The 20,202-nt window shown below is 32.8% G+C and overlaps 1 protein-coding gene across 1 annotated transcript; it reads left to right on the forward strand.

Annotated features, from left to right (window-relative positions):
- Positions 1–457: 457 nt before the first annotated feature.
- LOC145678179 (uncharacterized) lies at positions 458–19,889 on the forward strand (the record flags this gene model as incomplete). Its single annotated transcript, XM_081748248.1, has 6 exons — positions 458–600; positions 6,366–6,533; positions 9,112–9,204; positions 10,942–11,157; positions 15,365–15,445; positions 19,722–19,889. Coding segments are annotated over 6 exons (869 nt in total), but the record flags the coding sequence as incomplete, so codon positions are not given.
- Between the last annotated feature and the right edge of the window lie 313 nt (positions 19,890–20,202).

A 20,202-nucleotide genomic window follows, 5' to 3' on the forward strand; every position in this document is an offset into this window, starting at 1 on the left:
TTTTACTTTGAAGAATCATATTACCGGTAACATTCCTGCACCGTAGAATAAATTATCATCAAAGCTCCTGTCTTACTCTGAATTTACTTCTTTATGTTGAAAAGAAAAAACTAAAGGCTTAATGATGCAATTATCCGAGTATACAGTATTATTCTCCATTTCTGCTCTCCTTTGTACTGCATTCAAACGCAGGGATGAGGAAAGTATACTTAAACTGTACGAAAAAAAAGATTACCTGAATAAGTTTAGAAACAATATTATTAAGATGACTATTGATATTCAATGTGTATCTTATCAAGTCATTGAGTGAAACGTATTGTTGTAAGATTTTGTTAAAAACTTGGACTGTGTAGATAATGAATGAAAAATGTATTAAACTGTTAAGTTTCATGTTATTGCTTATGCATATATTTAACGTATAGATATCTTAAAATGTGTATTTGTTTTCTTTCTATAGCGTCAATCTCTGGATCCATACATGACCCCCTCCTAGATCGTCTGCAGTCACACCAGAAGTCTTCATGGATGTCACACTCTGGCAACTCTTCTGATGGAGCAAATCCTGGAATCATGTCGGACTCCGAAGTACACAGGAAAAGGGTAAGCAATCGGATTCTGAATATGCTTCAGTTGATACCTTTTTTTTTTTATCACCGAGGGTATATGAAACAGTGACTACTATCCATTTCATAAAGATAGGCCCCTGACTTCGTGGTGCTGCCGTGACGTCTAGTCATAACTTATATTACATTGTCGTACCTCGTTGGAATTGTTGGAATGTTGTCTTTTCAATACTTAAGACATACAAATTTTCTTTGTACTGTGTAGTGAGAAAAAAATAGAAATTAATGAAAAAGTGCGTATTTTTTCGTACTTTTTTGGTAAATCAATGTTTATAGGACTATATCTCGGAAAGGAGATAACATAAAATAATTTCCTGTGCACCATATGTAGATGCATATGTTACCTGTAAGTTCTGAAAATTTCATTACTGAACACGTAGTAGTTTTCTTGTTATTCAGTAAAAAGTGAGACATCATTATCTCTGAATTGCTGCGGTGTATTAACAATCTTAAAAAACTTTTAGAAAGATCTTAAAGTAGCTTTTTCAACCAAACTGTTTTGACTTGTTTTAAAAGATAAACAATCACAAATATGACATTATGATTTTCTCAGCTTTGCGCCCTTCGCTATCGCAGTTTATACGGAGTGATACGTTGCCACATTTTCCTGGCGCGTATACACTCTCAGACAGACGGGTAGCTATTTAAACTTGTCACGCACACTGTCCGGCACTTTTTAGATATATTTTTAAAATTTTATGTCTCCACAGATTTTAAACCAATTTCTTAGAAATTAACAGGATATACAGAAAATGTGCCAAATGTTCAAAATTAGAAAAGTGAACTCTTATTTTGTTTGGATTTGCATGTGATGGTCTTCGAAACTTTGTTGCTTTTTGTCAGTTTTTCACTTACTGCACGCAGTACAAAATACACTTGCACAGAAACAAATACAAGCATAAACTTTATTATATGATACAACCTTAGTTGATATGTAATATTGAGTTTACACTTCACAGAAGATCTGTTCCACCACTTGACAGACACACTAATAGCTCTTGCGTAGTTGATTTGTAAAAATCGCGTAAAGCTGGCTTCCGTGCAAGGCTTATGTGAATAACTAGTGTAAAAAGTTCCTGGTTTTTAATTAAAGTAACACGCTTTCATTTAGAAAACAAAGATTTTTGTTTTAGTATTTTTTCTTTTTCTCAATCTGCTGTTTTGCGTATTGATTCATAACTTTTACTACTATTCCTGGGAGAGCTCATGTAGTTTGGATTTCACGTTAATCAGTAGGTCGACGTCTCATATAGCCTCACTGCTGAACAGCACGTTCAACTCAAAATCAATTCAACTTTTTTTTTTTACTATAAAACTTCATCGGTAAAAACAGCTGAAACACTTTATATGCGGAATACTCTGTAGATAACCCAGCATTTTGATCAATTCCCGGGATACCACTAAACAGGGGTTTTGCATTTACTTGAATTTTATCGCTCCAAGCTACATCAGAATCTGTCTTTGAATAGGAACGACACGTTTTTTTTTCTCTCTCTTTCCCGGCGCAGCCGCAGGTTCACTTGAAACAGAGTTACTATCTTGTTCACTCCCGAATACGCCACTGAGCACAGAATAATCAATGTCATTACTATTCATTACTAACTCATAACCGTCTGAGTCGGAGTCATTCATCAGTTCTGCAATTTCATTATCGCTAAAAATTTTACCTCTTCTTTTTGTAATACCGCCGCTCGTAAAGGAATATCCATATATATATATATATATATATATATATATATATATATATATATATATATATATATATATATATATATTTTATAATCAAAAACCACGACATATACTAAAGAAAATATAAATGCCCATTCGTCCGTCTCATTTCAATGAACCCATATGGTGTGAGTGATTGTCTAAGTTTTTGACGCCTACGAACCGAAGGGAAGTGTTGAAGGCGTAATCAGTGCAACGTGATTAGACGCAAATACAGCCCTCGTCACCTACACATTGCATAGTTTTCTTTCGTTGAAGGAAAACAAAAGACCCATTCTGTGTTATTGTATACATTCGGCAGGGGAATTGATCGCAGAACTTGGGTGAACACGTGATTGCCAAGGATACATTTCTTTTTAACCTTTAACATGTTCGTAAGCTGGAAAGTGTGTATACTGATAGATCTTGAGGTAAAAATGGAGCCATTGTTAATAAGTGTACAGGAAGGTAACAGGAGCAGCGATGAGTCAACAAACCCATTACAAAAGTGAATGAAGTAAATAGATTAAGAGATGAGTTTTTGGATGTTTTACTTCAACGTTTTATTTCGATTAAATTGAGATGTGTAATGCATTATTATTATTTTTATGATGTTGTGAAAGGTTATAATAAATACTTTTTCCTATTACATTCTTATGAAGTAAGCTTCGCGCTACAAGCTTCCTGAACGCGACAACACTGCACGACAGCGTTGCCGCACTTCCACTTACTGTATGCTGTTTCTTCATATAAGCGCGGGGAATTTAAAGATTGGGCTGCAACATGGCTCACCGCTTAACGCAGAGAACATGTTGAAGTAAAAGAATTTTTTAAAAAAAACAAATACTCTACAACTAAACCCTTTTTTGTTAATAGTTCCAAATATTTGGAACACTAGACTTCCAAATTTTCGAGCAGTGTTTTGTACGTTTCTCTAACTACCATGGTAAAGGAGATCAGAGCGTCGCACATTTGTTTTAATTACACAAAAAGTATCAAGTGATGAAAATTGAAATTCTCACAACTTACAGTTAATGGATGCATCTACATATTGTACACAGGAAATTATTTCACGTGATCTCTTTTCTGAGATATAGTACTATAAACATTGACCTACCAAAAAAGTACGAAAAAATACGCACTTTTTCATTAATTTCTATTTTTTTCTCACTACATAGTACAAAGAAAATTTTTATGTCTTAAGTATTGAAAAGACAACATTTCAGGAATTCCAACGAGGTACGACAATGCAATATAAGTTTTGACTGAACGTCACGGCAGCACCACGAAGTCAGGGGCCTATCTTTATGAAATGGATAGTAATGTGTGATACGAACCTTACTCGGATTTATATTCGATTCCCTGACCGGAATCGATCCCGTACCACACGCACGGAAAACTGCTCTCCGAATGGCACATAAAATACTTTGAATAAAACACCGTAAAGCTAAATTTAGATTCCGTTCAAAGAGAATAATGTTAAAGTTTAAAATAATTTCTATAAGATTTCCTTTATTGATTTATTCGTGCCTTAAGATATTTTTATGTTTATTATTGACGGAAGAGGAACTTTGTTGTATTTTTAACTTGTAGATTGCTTTTCCTTGACAAGGGCAAGAAAGTTCTTTAAAGATATAAAGGCTATGAAACTAAAATCAGATCCATCCTAAACACTATACTGTACTGTTATGTATATGTGTAAACTGGAATATCTAGGATTGAAGGGAGTAAAATTAAATAAATAGATAAACCAAATGTAATACAGAATATTCGAATAAGACGATTTTATCATTTTGATATCGAGTAGAACATAATTTGTTCACCGTTGTGTTTAGCAGTTGATTCTGGTTTTATTTTATGACTTATCTACTAAGGTATGGAGGGGGAACATTTTCCATTGAACTTGGTGCCTTTTTAATTATTACTTTTAACGCAGGGTTTCTCAACTTGGGGTCGTGAAGATAAGTGGAAAAGATAAATATAATTAGAATCTAATACCGGATATTGCTTTAAATGGTGGCCTCTCTAATATTAAAATATTCAATAACTTTTTTTTAACAACTGTCCAAGTTTTTAATAAAAATTAGAAATCACTTTATTTTTTTTATCATATGACCGAAAATTAAGAGAGTTATGAAGTTTTAGAATTTTCAAACGGCCTCCATCTTGAAACGTATGACGGATCGGATTCGACATTTTTGTAATATGAATGAATTGACCAAATTTGGTTTTAATCCATTCGCTTTTAGGGAAGTTGCCCGTATCTACTATATACAAGAAATGGATTCTACTGTAATAGAAATATATTGACATTGTAAGATCTCTGGAATAAATAGATATATAAAAAAATCTGGTGAAGCTTATTAGAAACCAGAAATTATAAGGAAGTCGCTGACAAGAGGATGTCATAAAATGGGAATCGTGATAGGAATTAGGTTGAGAACCACTGTTTTAAGGTATGCTCGAGTCAAAGCATGGTTCTAAGTAGAGGCACCTTCCTGTCTCCTACAAGTTGTATGTGAATAACATGGGTATGAATTGATCAATTCGTATACGGTTTCAAATATCTTTCAAATCATTAAATCCTTTACGGCAAATAAAATTATATCTATATTGCTCCATTCATTCTCAAGTTGTTGAATAGAATAATATATAGAAATGAAATAAACCCATCTTTATATTTTAAGTTGGGTATATTTTAGTAAAAATATCGCAACTGATGGTTTCGCAGAATTACCAATCAGTTTCATCAGAGGCAGGGTTACCATAAAGTTAAAAAAAAAAAAAAAAAATGACAAAAGCGTTTGTTTACAAAGTATGAACAAGTATTAATCCCCTTGTATCTTATAAATAATTTTTTGCTTTACACGCGTTAAGAGTCTTCATCCCGGCGAAATTAAAATACCGCTAATTTTATAGTAATTATGTGATATCTTCAAACAGATAAAAAAAATAATTGAAATATGGAACAAGAGCGCCCTAGACAATATTATTTTGTGTGAGGTACCGTTATCACAAGTCACCTAGTGGCTTTCCGTTTTCAGCTGTTTAGAAACGCGAAAATAAATGCCGATTATCAAAATGGCTCGAAATCGAAAGCAGATAAATAAGCAGTGATAACGGTTTCTCATGTAAAATAATATTGTCTAGGGCGCTCTTGTTCCACATTTCGATTATCTTTTATCTATTTGAAGATATCACATAATTACTGTAAAATTAGCGGTATTTTAATTTCGCCGGGATGAAGGCTCTTAAACATATTTTAATCATGTATCATTTTCAGTTCGAAGTACGGAAAAACACTTAACATATACTTTTAATACCAACAAGGAAAACATTACTTTCCCAAAACATAAATATAGCTGCTTTGTTTTGATTTCTAAGTTTATTTTTGTTTTGATTAATTTATTATTATTATTATTATTATTATTATTATTATTATTATTATTATTATTATTATTATTATTATTATTATCATCATCATCATCATCATCATCATCATCATCATCATCATCATCATCATCATCATCATCATCATCATCATCATCATCATCATCATCATCATCATCATCATCATCATCATCATCATCATCATCATCATCATCATCATCATCATCATCATCATCATCATCATCATCATCATCATCATCATCATCATCATCATCATCATCATCATCATCATCATCATCATCATCATCATCATCATCATCATCATCATCATCATCATCATCATCATCATCATCATCATCATCATCATCATCATCATCATCATCATCATCATCATCATCATCATCATCATCATCATCATCATCATCATCATCATCATCATCATCATCATCATCATCATCATCATCATCATCATCATCATCATCATCATCATCATCATCATCATCATCATCATCATCATCATTATTATTATTATTATTATTATTATTATTATTATTATTATTATTATTATTGCCTCCTTTCTGTTATTTGTTTTGAAGTTTTTATTTTGTTATGTTTTGTTTATCGTTATTTTCGTTGTTTTGCTAGCAGAATGATAAAGATGGTGGGTCAAACCCATGGGGACTGAATGTATCAGCAGGAGACCTTCTGGGTCGCACACACGAGGAATTAGTTCTGTTTCTTATTCAGCTCCGACGACAGAGTGCCACTGTTTGCAAAGCCATGGAATTGTGCCATATGGAAATAGAGAGCCAGGTGTGATTCTTTGCTTTTTCCAGTTACAGACGAAATTTTATTATTATTGTATGCTTTTAAGAAATTTTGTATGAATCGGATTAACAGAGTATATGTCTTCCAAATCAATCTGTCCAAGCTCTATGTTTATTGTGTTGTATCATAGATAAATCTTTGATTAATAAAGTACAGTATAACCCCGATTTTACTTTCCCGCATATAACGAAAGATTAATTTGATCCCTAAAAAGAATGCTATATACTTGATGCATTTAAATGCCGCATTTAAGAGCCTACCTTACTAAATATAATACAAAATTTACCATTTTTCGTTTGCTTGTTTATTCATAAGTGAAAGGAGATAATGAAATGCAACTTACCACAATCATAGATGATATTATTCTACAACAGAAAATATGAACCTAAAGAATTTTCAGTGTTGCCATTCATAGAAATTACAGTGGTGCTAGAATAACATTTTCCCCGAAATCTAAGTTAAAGGCAGGGACTAGAGGAAAAAACTAAACTGCATTTGATTACATATCATGTTGTTTTGATATCTTGTGAACTACTTTTTAAATAAAATTATTATTTAATTTTAATAATTGTATGTTTAAACTATTTTACGGTAAGTAGCCTACGATCTTCACTCGTCAAGGCCAAACGACTGAATGACAAATTGGTAACACAGCTGAGGTCATTCACTTCTTTTCCCTAACCAAAGGGAGGGTTTCATCCGCCAGAGGGACGACGGGGGTGGGGCCGAAGTATAGTTCACATAGTTTCCGAGGACACATGCGGAATAGACAGGCTCTAGACAAAGTATACATTTTTTGAGCCAGTCGGTAGATGGCATTAATATATGACATCGATCATTTTGGGATAATCTTGAAAGTATCTTCCATTTTATTTCTTGTGAATTCGATCAATTCACTTTGTCTCCTTGTTCTTACTCGTCGTAATTGTCTCCGTATTGTAAATCAGATTTTTCTATGTAGGAAACTTACACTGAAGTAGTAAATACTCGTAGAATGAAGAAGTTTTCTTGCTGGGTTCTTTATTTTCTAAGTTAACAAATTTTCTTTACCTTGAAATTTCCTTTCTCCAGGTTTCTCATCAAGGCCTGCCCTAGGTTATTTGTCACCCCGGGCAATGGCATGATTTGCCCTCCTCCTTTATCCAGAAAGAAAAAATCTTAAAAGCCACGATTTTAAGTATGGTACCCCATAACCAACGAAGGGGAGGGAAAGAGAACTCGCATCACGTTGTGTGTGTTTTCTCTCTTTAAATAATAATCTATTATGTTAGTTAAAGATAAAGTAAACACACCTACAGAAGAAGAATAGTATTCCTTTTTATAGAATTCAGTATCAACATATCAGTTTGCAAATTCCAGTGTAACTAGCTCTTTTATCTTTATTTCTCGATTTTCCTTCCACATCTTAAAAAAAAAAAAAAAACTTGTTTCTACCTTCAATGATAAGGAACTTGTTTGTGACAAAGATAAGACTAATTTTCGTATCAAAACTGTGATAACTAACTAAATGGAACAGGTGTTCGCAACTGTTCGAGAATTAAGTTCTTGTATTTGATAACAATCAAGCAATTCATGCCGGGATTTGTTTGACCATTTGCTTTAGCACTGTCCATGTAACCTTTAACTAATGCGACCTAAACATGATTTATGAATGTAGTATTCAGATAGAAGTTAACTACCATGATCATGAAGTCTGTTTCCAACACGAAATATTTATTAAGTTATACAGTTATACTATATACAAGAAATATTTATTATAATATAGTTATGACAGGTATTGCCGCACCGTGCAAATGCATGTGTTGCACATATGGTAGAGCCGGCCTTGTTCCTCGCTGTCCCAACATAACAAAGAAAACTGAAATCTTTGCCTAATTCTAGTAGTATTATCCTGAAAAAAAAGAAAGCAAAGAAAAAGAAAGAAGAAAAAATAACAAGGAAAATCCAGAGTGTGTAGAGTAATTTTTTGCTGGGTCTAGTTAGAACGAAAAGAAAATTCAAAGCGGACAGAATATTTTTTTCTTGTTATATCTAGTTAGAAAAAAAATCAGAGTGGGTAGAAGAAACTTTTGCTGTATCTAGTTAGAACATACGAAGGAAATTCAGAGCATTCACGAAATTTTTATTATATATAGTTAGAACAAAACAAAAGAAATTGTGGGCGGCCATACCGTTGAGAAACAAGACTAACAGGCTATTTTGATTCCTTTCGTGCAAATTTTTACTTTTCTATGATTACGTTTAACATTTAAAACGTATAAATAATTGATTTATATATTATGTATATACGATATGCTTTTTAGTGTATATAATATGCTTAAGGCAACATGTAAGTAACAATGTACGGGGTGTTCCAAAAGTCTGAAGTCAATACATTTTCAAAATGACCCAGATATTCTTAAGAATTATTAGGGCCTTGTACTAAAATATATGACACGTTATCGGAGAAAAACATCACAGTTCTCTAATAAAAGAAGATTCTACCTTTGTACCCAGTTTGAATTTTTTTTTAAAAAAATATATTAAGTGAATTAATTATATGTATTATTTTTTGTTTTTTTAGTCCCGACTTCTAGAGTTAGAGAATCCTAAAAGACTGGAACATTTACAAAAATTAGAAGAATTAAAAAGACATTTACAGGAACTTGAGAAGCAGGTAAGACATTTACAGCAATATTTTATATATATATATAATGTACAGGATGTCCCAGAAGGAAGGGGCAATATTTTGGGAAATGGTAGTATGAGTGATTTTAAGCAAAAGAGTTCATATGAACATGGGTCCTAATCTCAACGGTTTGAGAGCTACAGGTTGTGAACCATTTTTTACTTTGTTGCGTATTGTTCACCCTGTAACTAACATAGCGGATTTGAAAGGTGATGGAATGACCTTTCCAACGGTATGCAGCATGTGGCAGTATTGTCTTTGGAAGGAAAGCTATTGAGGGAAATTTGAGAGAGTTAAAGTTATTTAAAGAAATTGGATGGCAACACTCATTCCAAATATCCCTCAATAACTTCTCTTCCAAAGATACCACTGCCATATATTGTATATCGTTGGAAAGGTCATTCCATCGCCTTTCAAATCCGCTATGTGACACCTCTGTAGAATAACTACAGGGTGAGCAATACGCAATATAAAGTAAAAAATGGTTCACAACCTGTAGCTCTCAAACCGTTGAGATTAGGACCTATGTTCATATGAACTTGTTTGCTTAGAATCACCCACACTACCATTTCTCAAAATTTGCCACTTCCTCCTAGGACACCCTGTGTGTATATATATAATATTATGTTACCACGTAAGTCATGATAGAAACAATCGTTCAGCGATGTTAAGTTTAAATTAAAAATAGATAAACTACTAAAACAGAAATGTATTTTAATCAGAAATAATAATAATAATACAAGAGGAGGAAGAAAGTTAGCTGTTATAATTTTCAACACTTAATATAAACATTCTTTGGATTGCTATAGGGTAAATATTAACCATGTATAAAGGTAATGAGGGTTAAACTATATACAGAACTGGAACAGTTGGAAGAAATGTATAGCAATATAGTTAAATATGTAATAATGTTAATGGAGACTGTAAGTTTTACGTCCCATGGTTATGCCGACTAGGCTAAAAGTGACGGACTAATAACGTTAAATACATAACTGCACCTACTGAGTTAAATACCTAACATTTATCACTGAATCTACAATTTTTAAGAAATTCTATGATGTTCAGACGTAATTCTTGTATTTTCTTTTTTGTCGTCACAATCTTTGCTATTTCTCAGTTTTGCGCTTGAGAAGAAAAATCTCGAAATCATGGTTTGAAATATGAAGAGATTACAAATAAGGCATGGAATGATAAATACATTTATTCTTTTAGTCATAGTTTACTATCTTTTTATCTTACATTATCATTTCAGGTTCAAATGATGTATTTACACAAAATAAACTGCATTAAATAAAGTTCGTAAAGATTGTACCATGTGAACCATAAGTCAGTTGTCACTAGGAATTATTAGACGTAGATTTTACTTGCATAGTAGCTGACTGACTACAACAGTAGTTTCCATAATTCAGTTGACGCAGTTAGTAATGCGACTCTCGTTTAAGGTGAAGTTTTTTAGGGGAGCCCTATTGTTGTGAATGCAAGTTAGTTTTATTTCAATTCTACATTAAAAATGCAATTTAGCCAATTGGTTTGTGAACCACCCTATATATATATATATATATATATATATATATATATATATGAATAATCATAAAATAATTAGGAAATTAAAATTTATATTCAAGACTGAATCGTTACTAATTTCAGTTTAATTTTGCTATAGCTATTTCTTTACTGAGCATTTTCACTATTTGAAATAATATTCTGTTTTCGTCTTTCTGTTAGTATGAGAAAGGTAAGCCTTTGGTTAACCTTGTGGATAACATGGTGAAGCTGGGTTCCTTGTATAAAAGATCTGCTCATGGCTCAGAAGATTCCTTGAGATCCCGATCTCTGGCGAAGGAAAAATTGGAATTTAACCAGAAAATTCAAGAACAACGTCTTCTTGCAGAAGAGCAAAGGGACTGGAACAAAGTCAATCCCGACCACAATGAATTACAGGTATGTGATATGGGACATTTAATTTGAACTCCTTGCTGTATGCTTTGTTTGTGGATGAATTTAGTGCAAGAGTAAATTTGCGTTGTTGATCCGGCATTTTTTTTTTCCAATGTAAAACTACATCGTTTTATAAGGGGCCTCTGGTTTGCCATAAGGACCAGACTGTGTCATGTGATCAGGCTAAAAGTCACATTACGTGATAAATCAAGTCTGGATATTCCAAATCCAAATATGAGAGATCAACGTACCAACAAGTGGAAGGAACTTTTATAAGGAAGTCGGTCAAGAGCTGTACATTAAAATGTACTCGCTGTACATTAAAATGTACTCGAAAATGTACATTCGCTTTTTACAGCTAAGCGAAAGCTGGAAAAACTCAAGTGAGGATGATAGGCCATGATTTATACCTGAAATAGAACTGTGATTTTCAATATATCGATTGGTATTTTCAAATATCAATTTCAGATATATCACTGATCGATATTTCAGAAGTTTTTGATATTTTGGCATCCGATACTTTTCGATATTTGTGAGATTTCGGTGTTCGATATTTTGACACATCAATCAAGTTAGATATATTTATCGATATTGATTTTCGATTCTGGATATCGCAATTCCCAAACCTTCGAACATGTGAATACGAGAGGAAGGCATACGCTCTATGCTGTTTGAATATCAGTATTCTGTGTTGATTTAGGTATATGATATTTTGATGAATTGAAAAGTTAGGGAAAATATTTTATTAGATGGAAGTCTTACAACTGTAAATACAGCAGTGTTTCCTTTTAACAATACATAAAAGAGGGGAGGACTAGTAAAGAATCAATAAGCTCTGCGAAAAGTGACAGCTCTGTAGGTAACTCTGAAGTAAATTATATTAAGTCTTTTTTCTGCTGGTTAAGTATTAATGTATTTTTCCTATTTATAAGAGTGTTCTTAATAGCACTGTGCTTTTCGTTTTGAATCTAAATAAGTTTAAAAATTTAATTTAAATAAATCGGAAGCAACATCGGAGATATTTTTTGCGAGAAGTAAGGCAGGTTGCAAATTGAATTCCAGCCCAAAATGATTTACGTTAATATAGTTTTCTCTGAGGTATAGAATTATACATGTAACCAGTGGCGTATTTTATGGGCAACCGAGGCTACCGGTAACCCTCCAACATTAATAAAGGAAGTTAATATAACACGTATAAATTAATTTAAAATAACACGTTTACAGTTAATTATATCTTTCTATGGTACCAGTTTATATTTTCGCAAACGTGAATACGTACTCAGGCAGCCGTTAACGCGTAGAACGCAATTCCTCTTGCTTTTGTAAACACTCATGATTTGACAATTCCTGGAAAATCGCAGTCATCTGCAAGCAGAGAGAAACATGTAACTGCTTGCGCGCCCACGTAGGTTCCTCCGTAACAGTATACTAGCGAGGCTCGGGATGGCAACCAAGTAGGGTTCCTCACTGTGGAGCGGTTTCTGTAGGCGGAGCGAGTACATCGAAGTTAAGAACAATGACAGAGCAGCCATTTTGGATCTAGCTGAGAATTTCCGGGCATCATTTTGTAGCGCTTTGCGTTTTACTTTGCGATTCTTGTTATTGTATTTATAATTACTTATTGCGTTATTTGCATTGATTTGAATCCGCTGATTTTGCACCAATCATTACGAAATGAGGCCCGCAGACAGTATTCTAGATTGGAGAATATGTTAATTTCTATTACTCTGGTGAGCATTGTGAATAATATTTAGCGGAAAAATGAAATGCTACGAAGAAAATTATCAATTTTTATTTTTGTTATAAAGGAAATTGATTATAGAACGTTTTTTGTAAGGCTAAAATCAATACACTAATGGATTTAAGACCAAATAGCAAAATCATGATACATATTTCGTGATGCAAATTAATGAATGAAAAATATTGTATGGGATAACCGGGCACATTCCGTAACTGTTTGCGTTAACACAACGCAAAATTTGCGACTTAGGTACCAATAATAGACATAACAATTATAATGACTGTCTGTAATTTTGTACGTTGCTACACTCAGAATTTTTGTGAAGACTGTTACGGAATGACAGCCAACGTCAGTAACAGAGGCGACTCTTGAGGGAAGTGACATTGGTAAAAATTAACATTTTACGAATGCAATCCACAAGAATTTAACTTCGCAAATGTATGATGTAATTTCATTTACGATGGAAAACATTAATTGTTGCAAAGCAAAAGTTCAGACAAAGCATACCAACCACTTTTTGTTCATTGTTATGCATATTTTGATGATGATGATGATGATTATTATTATTATTAATAATAATAATAATAATAATAATAATAATAATAATAATAATAATAATATACAAGGTCAGTGGTAGCCCATGCGTTCAAACCAGTATATGCCACTGCATGTAACAATAATAATATTAATAATTTAGTATTAGCCCTTTGGAAGAAGGTTTATTTGTGTTATTATTAAGGTTAATAAATTAATTAAATGTAAAAAAAATTAAGTGAAATTGGTTTTAATTAAACAGAAATCTTAAAGTATTCGAATCTAAAGAAGAGGATTTCTTGGTCATAGGATAATATTATTCTCATTAGCATAGAAGCTATGACAGTATATGCCACACTAAATGATATTTGGATTTGTAATAATAAAATTCATTCTTGTATTTTTTTTTTCTTTTACTATTATTTTCAAAAGTAACTGTAGTAAAAGAGTACTTTGGCTCTCGATTTTTTGTAGTTATTTTTCATTAATTTGAGAAGAAATTCAGACAGAATTTAGTGCTATTTGACTATTTTATTGAGTGATATATTACCCCAATAAAATTTTACAAATATATAGTATATAAAAAAATAATTATACAGTATAACGTTTTATCTTAAATGCACCACACGGACATCAGATAATTGCTTATAAACGAAATAAAATATTAGTTCAACTGTGATTGCGTAGTATGACGTAGACAGATTATAATTACAAATGTAGCAGGAAGAAATAACCATTTCATCATTTCACTGATTTGTGTGTTTAGAATGTAATAGCTTAATTCATCATCGAGACTATATGAGACTTGAATCTACATCTTAACGTGGTATCCGAACTATATGAGCTCTAGTTCTACTTAGGAATGCTCTATTTCTACTTTAAATTGTAGATTGACGTCTCATGTAGCCTCGGTGCTGAAGAGGGACGTTACTAAGCTAAGAAATAATATAGTGGCATGGGAGAGAAGATTAAACCCTAGAAAATTTAAATACACAATTTAATATGATTATTAATATTGTAAAGTAAACTTGTTTAGATTATAATTTAAACATTCGTACCTAAATGCCAGCTTGATTCATATAATTTATATTTGTACTTTGATTGTAACCGATTGTAGAGCATAAAGTTAACAAGTATTTAAATAAAAACTATTAAACTATCTGAAAAGTATACTTAACTAGTTGCTTCATTGAAGTCTTCGGCCCATTGTATCGTCACAACTAGGTTTTAATATGCAAATTGCGTGAACGCTAACGTCATCTATTGGCATCAGGTAGTTAGCACTGGTAGCGACACGTATTAACGCGACTGTTAAACTATTAGGAAGTAGCGTTACTCACAGATTGATATGTTTTGTGCTTTTATAGTAAGGATTATGATTATATTTTGTGGTGTTTAGATTACCAATAAATTATTTTGTATGGAACAAATTAGTTAAATACGCTATGAAACCTTTTGTATCGAGTATTTTAGTGTTTAAAAAACACGTTAAAGTTAATCTGAGATTGTTAGGCTTGTCTGTTATTATCTCTGATCACGCAACAAACATTAATACTGCTAATGAAGTTAAATTTGTTTATATATATATATATATATATATATATATATATATATATATATATATATATATATATATATATATATATATATATATATATATATATATATATATATATATATATATATATATATATATATATATATATATATATATATATATATATATATATATATAGGGTGGCCCAGAAGTAGGTATATGTCCCTGCATTGTTCAAGTATAACATTTTAGTTTATGGGTTTGTTTGCTTCGGCTTTTCCGAGCTTAAGATATAAGTAAAAACACATTAAGGACGGATAATAAAGAAACTAAGTCTATGTATATATACTGTATTGTGCTAACGTTTGTACACTAAATGCTTTATTATCTGATTTCAGGCTAAAGTGCAACAGTTGTATCACTTAGATCAGTTACTACAAGAGGAATCAGTTACTATCCAGTGCCTACAACAAGATAAGGTATGAGCTTCCGATATTTTAGTGTTCTTCTATAAGTAATAAATAATATTGAAATAGTCCAATAAGGGAGGATTCTCACGTGAAATGTTACGTTTCTGTAAGTAATATGTTGACAAATGATTATTAATAAAACAATAATAGACAATTGGCCTATTTAATTTATTTTTCATTACTTCAAAAATATAAAAGGCAAATTACATACTAATTATAATGTTACATTATAAATTATCCATGAGAGAAAGTAAGGCAGGAAATAACGAGTCTTTGCACGAATTAAAAAAAGTACCTTTTCATGCCGTGTTCCATTTTATTATTTATATCCTTTGCTTCACAAATAATATTTGAAGTTATTTCCATATTACAAGGGCGTTTTTTTTCTCTCTCTCTTTCTTCCAACCATCGTTAAATCACAAAAAGAGAGCCACATGAGATGGTGAAACTCAAATAGATCAAATATGTTCATTGGAGGTCGCACCTCCATTATGGACTCTGTCGGTCAAACATGGAGTAGCGAGCGTGAAAACATATCGAATGCAGTCGGAGTTGCCGTCACGTGTGAACTATGTGATGTAATTCAATTTCTCCAGGCCAGCCCCCGCCAAGTGAACTTCGTGGTGGACAAACACCGTGTGCGTGGGTTTTCTCGGGGTTCTCCCGTTTCCTCCCACTTTCTTCATTCCACCATTTCATTCATCACTCATCATCACCGTCTTCTTTAGCCTAACCGGCATAACCGTGGGACGTAAAACTTAAAATTTCATTTCATTTTCATTTTTCAATTTCTCCAGGCAGCTGCTGAGTTCCCAGAAGTTGGAAGATCAGACAGCCAAGTATAAACTACGTGATATAATTCAGTTTCTTCAGGCTACTGCTGAGTTCCCAGAAATTCGAAGATCAGACAGCTTAGAAATCATATTCTACCTCTTTCACGAACCACATGATTCACGCGTTCATCAAGATCGTTTTCTGACACAGATTTCCATACCATTGGCAACCCTCGTTGTGTACGTTGGTAAGTCTTTCTTTAAACTCTCTGTAGCATTTGTACTTCTTTAAACTTTCTGTAGCAGTTGTGCACACAGGAATCATTTAAAAAATCTCGACATAATCCTTAACCATTTGACAATAACTTGCGGCGGTATTATGCCCTTCCGCCTGGAAAAAATCGAATTACATCACGTAGTTCATACTTGGCGGCAACTTCGATTACACTCGGTATGTTTTCACGCTCGCTACTCCACAATGGTTGAACAGCAAAACCTGTCTTTTGGTATGGGGGATGTGAGATATCCAGTCAGCAGATTTGGCTAATCCGCATTCCGCCATATCAGAGGATTCTCCACTAGTGGCTTAACGGTGGTTAAAAAGAAATCATCCTCGTATTTTCTATGTTGCTAATGCAGTATTTTTATTCTAGATCTTGAACCCAGCTATGGGTTTTAAATATTTATCATGAGGCAGTCTTAATCCTTACGAGACCGACCTTGAAAACGACGCATACGGGGCAGTCACTTATTTAATCCTCTGCTGTGTAAACTCATAATTAAGATATCGGGATGATTTTTTCTATGCCAAATATAGTTGAACCACAGTTTATCTTGATAGTTTTTTTTTTTCCCTGAGTGTGGAATTTCCCTCTCAAATTTAAGCCCAAAGTAAAAAATTCGAGAATTATTAAATTTCTACTTTTCTTTTTTCCTTATAGCTTCCTTCGTTTTAGAGAAATCTTTTTAGGACTTGTCAGGTACAAACCTCGTATGGATACTTAATTGCTAAGACCAATTAAACCATCCAGCGATCAGTGTTGCCAACTATGGAAATTAAAATTTTCCTATTTTTGGGTAGAAAAATTAGAACTTTTCGAAATTTGTTTATAAATCCGTACCTATACATACGAACGCATATCAGCTTACGCCAGTCAAACATCAGTCCTTACTGAACAAAAGCAAGTACAGATTGTTACAATTGAGGAATTAGGGGGCGCACGAAAAATTCGAACTTGGGTTCTAAACCTTGATTTTTTTACTTTTCTGTTTACCATAATGTATTTTTTTTTAACTACAAGCTTCGTTTGTTAGATATCGACATGATACTGGTAGGATATATTAGTGGTGTATTGAAGTTTATTTTATGGTAGTTTGCGTCTGTCTAGTAACAGTAATTCCAGCTACAGAAAATTTAGATTTCCTATTTTAGGAAAAAATCAGAAAAATTCATTTCCCCCCTCTTGCTGGCTATATTTCCGTCTTGTTGACTACATCGGGACAAACGTACCAGTATCTGGAACTCTCGTCTTTGCCCTAGAGAACGCACCATAGAGAGTTTCAATGGGATAATTAGGGGAAGCACAGTTGAGGTTTACAGTAGACCTTGTTCTCTAAGTGGAAAGATAATTGAGATTTTTTTTTAGGTAGAATGAGATATTTTTAATGACATGCTTACTTTATTAGATATCGTCATGATACTTGTAGAATATATTAGAGGGATACCAGAGTTTATTTTAAGATAGTTTGCGTCTGTCTGGTAGCAGTTTTCAGCCACAGAAAATTTTAATTCCCGATTTTAGGTGAAAAATTCGGAAAATATCCCACTTTTGCCTCTATAATTTCCCTCTTGTTGTCTACATGGGGACAAACGTACCAGTGTCTGAAAGCCTTGTCTTTAGTCAACACAGCGCACCATAAAAAGTTTCAATAAGATAACTAGGGAAGCTGCCGACCCTACATAACTGTTGATTTTTGCTTCTGAGACGGAAAAAGTGTCAAAATTTCGTGTGTATGATGAGAGAGAATTTTTTTCTTTCTGTCTTTATATGGCAGCCAACGATTTCAGATTCTCACTGTGAATTGTCGACACACCAAAGAAGTTTTTGAGGTTACTTGGACCCATGTGGCAACAGTGGTACCAGCTCAAAAAAAAAAAAAAAAAAAAATCGGTTAGGAAATTTTGTGAATTTTTACCGCTACATTTCTCTCCCACTGGCTATACTGCAATCAAACTTACGTCATAAAACTGTCACATCCTTCTTTTAAAAAAACAAGGTATAAACCATATCAATCGAGTAAATAATCTTTATAATTCATTAACTGAAAGTCTACTAAAACGCCAAAAAATGACCCTGTCTCGAAAGGGTTAAGCTAACTTCTATTACACTTTATTTGTTGTAAGTGGTTATAAATGTCAGATACTCGTAAACGATGATCCATTCATATTTTGAATTCTGTTATGTCCAGAAAATCCTTGAATAAGTTGACTAAGAAGCACCGGCATTATTTGATGTTACTAAATGATGATCGTAATAACAAGATTGTTGGTTAATTACTGGTGAATCTTATTTATTTATTTATTTATTTATTAATGTTATATTTGGATTTACGGACTAGTCAAAGCAGATTATTTATTTCTATGTAAGATTATGGACATTGAAGTTATAAGAGTTTATTCTACAAAAAGAAGTAATGATTATTGTAGCTTTCTTCTTTTTTCATTTCATTTTACATATATCTTGCATGAGAACCAGAGGAACGTAACTCCAAAAAATGCAGTTTTCGTTTTCTTCATGTTTGGACATAATTTTGAAAGTCCCACTTGGTGTAAATGGAACGTAACGCCGTCTGTTCTCCTTGTCGATCATCTGTTGTAATGTAGTTCAACTACCATCTTATTAAAAATACATCTTTCTATGAAAATAATATTTTTGCCCTCTCGCCTGTAAACCTACGAAAATGGAGCTGCGTTCCTCTGGTTCTCATGCGAGATAGGTAAATCAAACAATAATCAATAAAGCTAATAATAAATAATAATTAATGGACTGTTAGGACTCTTCTACAATAATAGCAGTAACAAAGAGTTTTGTGATAATTACATTCCAAATAAATGCGTGGTACATACATTTTTCGTAGATCAAACAACTTGAAACAGAACAGTATATTTAACTATCATGCCAGCAATGATTAAACGTCATGTCTCATATTGATTCACATGCTGTTGAATCATAAATTCAAAGCTTGTCAGGTACTCGAAGGCTTGTGGCTTGTGTAAAATCAACACAAATTAAAATACTGACAAGAATAAAATTTCCTCCATAGTTTGACTTTCTGTTCCCAGCGAAAAGAGTTTTATTGTATTTAAAACTATTTTTCCTTCATAATTTGACTTTTTCTTCCCAGTGAAGGGAGTTGTATTGTATTTGAAAAGTATTATGATATTTTGTGATCTAACGACGTTTGAAACACTGCTTATAGTACTTAGTTTGACATTTCATTGAACTTTTCAGGAGTTCCTTGAAAGAGCTTTAGGAGGACTGAAGCACAAACTTCAGGGAAGTCGAGACAATCCTGTGGAAGTAGAACGATGTAGGAAACAGCAGAAAGTTCTGGAAAGAGAATTAAGCCGAGTTAGACTGTTGCTTGCTCATAATTCTAAGGTACATACATTTCTAATAGTAATACTAATATTTCTTTCTTTCTTCCTTTCTTCTTTTCCTTCTAGTTTAACGTCTGTATCAAATTCTTTGCCAACTCAAAGCTATAGAAATACCGATGCGATTTTGCGCATGACTTACTTACTTTTATGCCTTTTTAGGCTTCTCTCTCCTCTCCTGAGTATATATTGAATTGGATTGAAAAAGGCTTTATTCAAGCGGATGAGGTTCAGCATATTGCTGCTCTACCACCTAATCCTTGTCAAGAAAATACATTCAGTTATACAGGAGATACATTCGAGGGGTGATGAAATATTTCTACAATGTATGATTA

This window comes from Thermobia domestica, unplaced genomic scaffold (assembly GCF_964235325.1).
Source record: "Thermobia domestica unplaced genomic scaffold, izTheDome1.hap1.1 HAP1_SCAFFOLD_1990, whole genome shotgun sequence".
Taxonomy (NCBI): Eukaryota; Metazoa; Arthropoda; class Insecta; order Zygentoma; family Lepismatidae; genus Thermobia; species Thermobia domestica.